The 6718-nt window shown below is 42.1% G+C and overlaps 1 protein-coding gene across 1 annotated transcript; it reads right to left on the bottom strand.

Annotated features, from left to right (window-relative positions):
• Positions 1–787: 787 nt before the first annotated feature.
• Positions 788–6370, bottom strand: LOC131046529 (leucine-rich repeat receptor protein kinase EMS1). Its single transcript, XM_057980293.2, has one exon. The coding sequence runs from the start codon at positions 5126–5128 to the stop codon at positions 1175–1177; it is 3954 nt and encodes a 1317-aa protein (XP_057836276.2). The 5' UTR covers positions 5129–6370; the 3' UTR covers positions 788–1174.
• Between the last annotated feature and the right edge of the window lie 348 nt (positions 6371–6718).

Raw genomic sequence — 6718 nt, 5'->3', positions numbered from 1 at the left:
CCAAACATCAATCTCTCTTACAATTTAATAAATGAGACAAAATGAGACAACAAGTACCCATGTGAGCCCACATTGATTTTCTTCCAAAGGCATAGGGTTCACTTTCCCATTCAACCCACTTGAAAGTTGATGGGTTGACTAGGTGTACCACCCAATCACCCATGCTTCAATAGATATTCCTTGTCTCAATATTTCATATAATACAAAGTCCTTTAAAGTGCATTCCCAACCTTCCCTAAATACCCCACCCATAGATATTTGGGTTTGGGTCCCAAGGATGGCCTATAAAGCATAATTTTATTTTATTTTATACACAAAGTATTCAAGTTTTCCAAGCAAATCTGCATTGTTTTAACACCCTTTAATACAAAAGAGCCCACATAAACACTTCATATTGAAACAAAGTTCTAGAAAAGAGCCCACATAAACACTTCATATTGAAACAAAGTTCTAGAAATAAACTTGAGACAATCAAATTAGCATAGCTCACACATACTAGGCTATAGCACATTGGGTCACTAGGATACATAGTCTAGGTTCCATTATTTCAAAATATTTAATGTTTAAATTATCTTTTGACATGATCGTCTTTAAAATAAAATTAAAAACTGATTTATGACTAGCTTGCAGTGGCCCGATTACCGAAAACTATAAAGGGGAATTGATTTATCTCTCAGCCGTCAGCTTCCATTAAAATATAAAACTCTTTGCCAGATTTTAGCAGCAGGGATCGAAACGCTTCATAAGTATGATTTTCTGGAAGCAACTTTGGTGTGTTCCATTAAAATTCAGAAAAACAAGATATATTTAACAATTGGGTTTTGCATAGCTGAAAAAGCCTCTGGATATAAATTTTGGTTGAGGCCACTTCTTGTACTTAGTAAAGGAAAAGCACAGCAGCATTTTAGACTCTTTGCTGCCTGGCTATAGCTGTGCATAGTGTGAAATACAAAAGGGTTTATAGTTATCCTCGAGTATATTCAGCTTAGGGGAATACTATTATAACTATTCGCTTGATCCTTGTTTATATATGGGATTTACATGGACAGAAAAAAACTGCTACCTAGACAGTTTGAATGGGATTTTATGGAGGTTTTCAAAATATTGTTCATACAGCCAATGGACTTAGAATCTTCACATTGCAACCAGATGAAATGAAGCCAACCGGGTTGGTTCATTTCTGTGAATGGTCTTCAATACCAGTCAAGTATTTGACAACCTGCAACATTGTAGGGCGCTTGGCAGGGTCATCATATGTGCACATTGTAGCCACCTGCAACATCTGCAGCATCATTTGAGTTGATACCCCTTTAGCAATCATAGAATCCAGAGCCTCCACTGCCTGCTCTTTCTTGATCATTTGCCTAACCCAACCCACCAGATTGCCACCTTCTATGTCTTTGAAATCATGCCCTGTTGGCTCCCTTCCAGTAAGCAGCTCAAGCAATATCACTCCAAAACTGTACACATCCCCTCTAGTGGTTGATCTCCAACTTTGCCCATATTCTGGAGGAATGTATCCAAATGTCCCTGCAATGTCTGTGGTCACATGAGTTTCGCAAGCACTTATGAGGCGTGCCAATCCAAAATCTGCAACTCTGGGTTCAAAGTCACCATCTAACAAGATGTTGCTGGCCTTCATGTCTCTGTGAATGATGTGAGGAATGAACCCATGATGAAGAAATGCAAGCCCCTTTGCCGATCCCACTGCAATTCTCAGGCGTTTGGACCAGTCAAGAACCTCAAGGGCATCAGCCCTGTTCCGTAGCCACAGATCAAGGCTTCCATTTGCCATATACTCGTACACCAACAGCTTTTCCTCACCAAATGAACAGTATCCAAGGAGTGGCACCAGATTTGTATGCTTTACTTTCCCCAAGGTCTCCATCTCTGCTAGGAATTCCCTCTGTCCTTGACTCTTGGCCTGGCTCAACTTTTTTATTGCTACCATTTTGCCATTGGGAAGGATGGCCTTATAGACGGTGCCAAACCCACCATCCCCAATGATGTTAGTCTTGCAGAAGTTATTGGTGGCATGCAGAATGTCCACCAGTGTCAGTTTGAGAAGAGGCCTCTCAAACATGGCGACATTGATGCTAAGAGGCTCCTTGGATTTGCTGGAAAGAAAGAACAGATTTGGTTCTGTTCCGGAACCCGAATCAAATTTGCTTCCATTTTCAAGATCCAAAAGAGCTTGCTGTCCTACCATTTTCCACCTGAGTAAGATGAAAGATAAACTTAAGACTGCAAGAATGCTTCCAATTGAGATTCCTACAACCCCCCATGTGCTCAGGCACGATTTTCCTCTGTTACTCGACTGGCACCTCAAACCCCAGCTCCCTCCACACAAACCGCTGTTTCCCAGTAAAGAAAACCTCGTGAAATTTTCACACCCTCCGCCTCTGGGAATCGGGCCTTCCAGCAGATTGTCTGAAAGATTGAAGAAAGATATACTCGATAGACTACAGAATTCATCAGGGATTTTTCCAGTGAGCTTATTTCCGGAGATATCCAGATACATGAGTTGTGAAAGGTTACCTATCTCTGAAGGAATACTGCCTGTGAACTCATTGTCGTGCAGGTCCAAGTAGTTAAGGTAAGAGAGATTTCCCAGTGAGCTTGGAATTTCTCCACTAAAAAGGTTGAAACTCATGTTCAGAGTCTCAATCTTCCATGAAGTGCTGTCTGGGAACAACATATCAATGCTGCCGAAAAGCTTATTCTGCTGGACATAGAGCCCAACAATGTTCACCATATTTGACAAGGATGGAGGTAATTCACCTGAGAGCTCATTGTTACTCACATCAAGATGTGTAAGCTCGCTCAAATTTCCCAGAGATGCAGGGACTTCACCAATAAGATAATTGCTTGTTAAGTTCAGCTTCACCAAGCTACTTATACCTCCCAGAGCTGCAGGAATCATGCCTGTGAGCTGATTGAATGCCAAGTTTATCCCTTGAAGCTTAAGAGATTCTCCAAGCCCAACTGGAATCTCCCCTTGGAGGTAGTTGTTGGAGAGGTCCAGTGTAGTCAAGTTTGTAAGGCGTGACAGGGATCTGGGAATGGCTCCCGTGAGCCTGTTGTTGCTAAGAAGCAAATCTACAACTACAATGCAATCCCCAATTTCTTCTGGGATGGGTCCCGAAAGCTGGTTCCAGGAGAGATCAAAGACTCCATGGTGCTGTACATAGCTTGAATCCGGGATTGCAATCTGCTGGAAATATGAAGATATTTCGGTTGGGATGGACCCTGAGAGTTCATTATGGGAAAGAACCAGACACTGTAGTTGAGCTAGGTCTCCAAATTTTTTGGGAATTGATCCATTCAAACGATTATTTCCCAAATCAAGAGTGGTGAGACTGATACACTGGGAAATTTCTGAAGGAATCTCGCCTTCCAGCAGATTACCATTGAGAGAAAGAACTGAAATACTAGACAATCTCCCAATTTGCTTGGGGATTTCTCCATATAAATTGTTACCGCTGAGAATCAATCTTTGCAATGATACTGCATTTCCCATGCGGGCAGAAAGTTTTCCTTCTAGAAAATTATTTGCTGCACTGAACTCCATGAGTGTAGTTGAATTCCATATCTGCTCAGGGATTGGGCCTGTGAAGTTGTTTGCATCCAAATCTAGAACCATTAGGGGAAGGCTCCCTAAATACCCAGGAATTCTACCATTTATCCGATTGTTCGTCAGTATGAGCTGGGTAAGGTTCCAACAATTGATGAAGGTGTTTTCAATGGTACCCACAAGGAAGTTGTTTTCTAAATCAATCTCAGTAAGAAATTTTGCATTGCAAAGCTCGGCAGGGATGTTTCCTGTTAATTGATTGTTACTTAGGCTAATATGGTTCACAGAAGAACAATTCCCAAGCTCCGGAGGAATAGGCCCACTGAATTGGTTGGTAGCCAGCAGGATAGAGTCGGCTTCCTGCCACTTTCCCAACCATCTAGGTAAAGGACCACTAAGCTGGTTTTTCTCTGCTGAGAAGGACAATATAGGCAGCCCTGCTAGAGTGTCAGGAAGAGAACCAGTCAAGAAATTAAATGAAAGCATGAGGGTTCTGAGACTTTTGCATCTACCCAACTCAGATGGAACCGAGCCATTCAACTCTGCATTCACCATATTCAAAATGGTGAGATTTGTCAGAGCTCCTATGGCTTGTGGAATAGGGGACCTCAGTGGATTGTTTGAAAGATCTAGTTTGCTTAAGGACTGCATCCTAGATATCTCATTCGGAATAGGCCCTCGGAGGAGGCAAGAAGGCAAATACAAATTTTTTAAATTGATCAGATTACCAATTTCAACAGGTAAAAGGCCTGAAAACTTGTTGATTCCAAGATAAAGGTCAGTCAAACTCACCATGTTTCCAATCTCCAGAGGAAGGCTGCCAGAAAGAGAGTTGTTTGAGACATCCAGAGACACCAACCTGTCCAGCTTCCCGAGCTCAGGTGGAAAGGTGCCAGTAAGAAAATTGTTGCCCAGATCAAGAAATACCAAGTTCTTCAGCTCGCTAAGCTGTGACGGTATGACTCGAGAAAAACTGTTGCCACCAAGGTCCAGGTACTGCAGCTCAGACAGCATGCCTAGCTCTGCAGGAATGCTCCCAGTGAAAAAATTGTTGCCAAGCTCCAGCATTTCCAACCGAGAAAGTAATCCCAGCTGAGGCGCCAATCTTCCTGACAAAGCATTGCTGCCCAGTGCAAGCTCTCTAAGCTCAGCAAGACCTCCTATGCTAGCATCAATCTCACCAGACAAACAGTTGCCACTCAAGTCCAAGATTTTAAGCTTGTCCAGTCCCCAGATTTTGCTTGGAATGCTACCAACTAGAAGATTATTAGTCAGATTCAAAACCTCCAAGGCCTTCAGATTCCCAAGCTCTGCAGAAATAGGACCTTGCAGGTTCATATCTTCTAGAACAAGAGAGATCACAATTCCATTCTTGCAGCTCACACCGGTCCACTCACAAGCAGATGAACTATCCATTTTCCAGTCTGCAAGTCCATCAGAATTTTCAAGACCTCTCTTGAAGGCCACAAGGGCATCCATATCAGAGTTCCCCAATACCATCACATTCAACAGACATGTGAGCATGGCGAACACTACAAACTTGGAAGCTGCCATGGCTCTAACCTCTATGAAAAGAGTTCCTAAGAAAAATTGATTTCAAAAAGCTTGAACACAGTTTGCTACAGAGGCTCTTTATATAACTGTGATGGACTGTGAAAACGCCATGTCTTGGGCTTCAAAAGAAAACAGAAGGCACAGTACAATCCACCCACTGAACAAGCTTGAACAAAGTTTTCTAGAGAAGCTCTTTACATAACTAAAATGGACTACAAAAATACCATTTCTTGGACTTCGAAAGAAAACAAAAGGCAGAGTTCAAAGTACCCACTGAAGAATTGGTATATAGACTCACTAGTTATATAGAGGAAACGCTGAGCAGCCTAGGCATGGATAGAAGATGATTAAGCTGGTCTGAATAACTCAGGCATGCCATGCTCTACTTCCGATCAATCAATATGATGCGCTACTGATCAATAATTCAGTCCTCTAATTCGGCCTGAATGGGTTGACAGCAAAAACTTTTCAAAACAAGGCATCAACTTTACCTATTTTTGCACATCCTCCTGCCACATTCCCCCAAACCCATCAGCTAAAGATCAATCCATTACAGACCGACCAGCCATCTTTAAATAGTACTATTATAGGCTAGCTATCACATGGTGTACTCAAGTTGCAGATTGAGAGGGCTCATCACTCAGTACGTGAGTTAAATAGAAGAGAATCTAGGTGTACTTGAGAGCGGATTGTTTCCTTGTGGAAACAAACCAGAGAGGATTACACGCAACCCACCATTAGGCATGGGTCATGGAAGCACGGGGTCCTGGATCATTTCACAGATAAAAACATACCTAGTGTCACTTACTCAACATTTCAATGACTTTAAAAGGCATTTCAATGTTTTTTTCAAGCAGGGTAGAGTGTAGACACAACCCCTGTTGCACAAATTCCAAACAGTTTTGAGCTATCTGACAAATCCTACTGCATTAAGGTTTGTTTTTCTTTCATTTTGGGAGATATTACGTCGTTGGATTAGACGAATCCATAATACGTCGCCCAATGCTATTACCACTGTTACAGAATTAAAAAACAAAGTCACATTACACTGTAGATGTCTGTCTTGGGCATACTCACACATGCACTGACGAGCCAGAGTTTTGCAGAGGGAGGCAGGCATTCAATGATAAAAAGGAAAAAGAATGGTCTTATTAAACGCAATAATTGTGAGTGGCAGACTACATTTTCAAGGGTGAAAAGATTTGGGGGTTGCAGAAGATTTTGGTTTCCAAAAGAATCCATTGGTCTATCAGAGTAATCATTTCCAAAGTGCAGCTGAACTCAGGTGCATTTTTTGATAGGTATGTCCACTGATGGTCTGAAGTTTGAAGGTTTAGTATGGGGATGGGATAATGATGAAGATTAAGAATTTCAGTTACTATAAAGTACCAATGTTTTGTCCCACTGGTAGTGATGGCTGGTACGAAAAATAGATTAGAAAGAAGCACGCTCATTCCAATTTCCGACAGGCCTACGCAAGGGAAATCCCGAGCCCCGAGTCCCGAGTCCCGACTGACGCTGGTTTGGAAGACACGGAGGACAAAAAAATTGTGGGAAAATTAGAAGCAATTACGCGTCTCAAACTGCATA

This window comes from Cryptomeria japonica, chromosome 11 (genome assembly GCF_030272615.1).
Source record: "Cryptomeria japonica chromosome 11, Sugi_1.0, whole genome shotgun sequence".
In the NCBI taxonomy this organism is placed as follows: Eukaryota; Viridiplantae; Streptophyta; class Pinopsida; order Cupressales; family Cupressaceae; genus Cryptomeria; species Cryptomeria japonica.
This window is presented reverse-complemented; position numbering and strand designations above follow the sequence as displayed.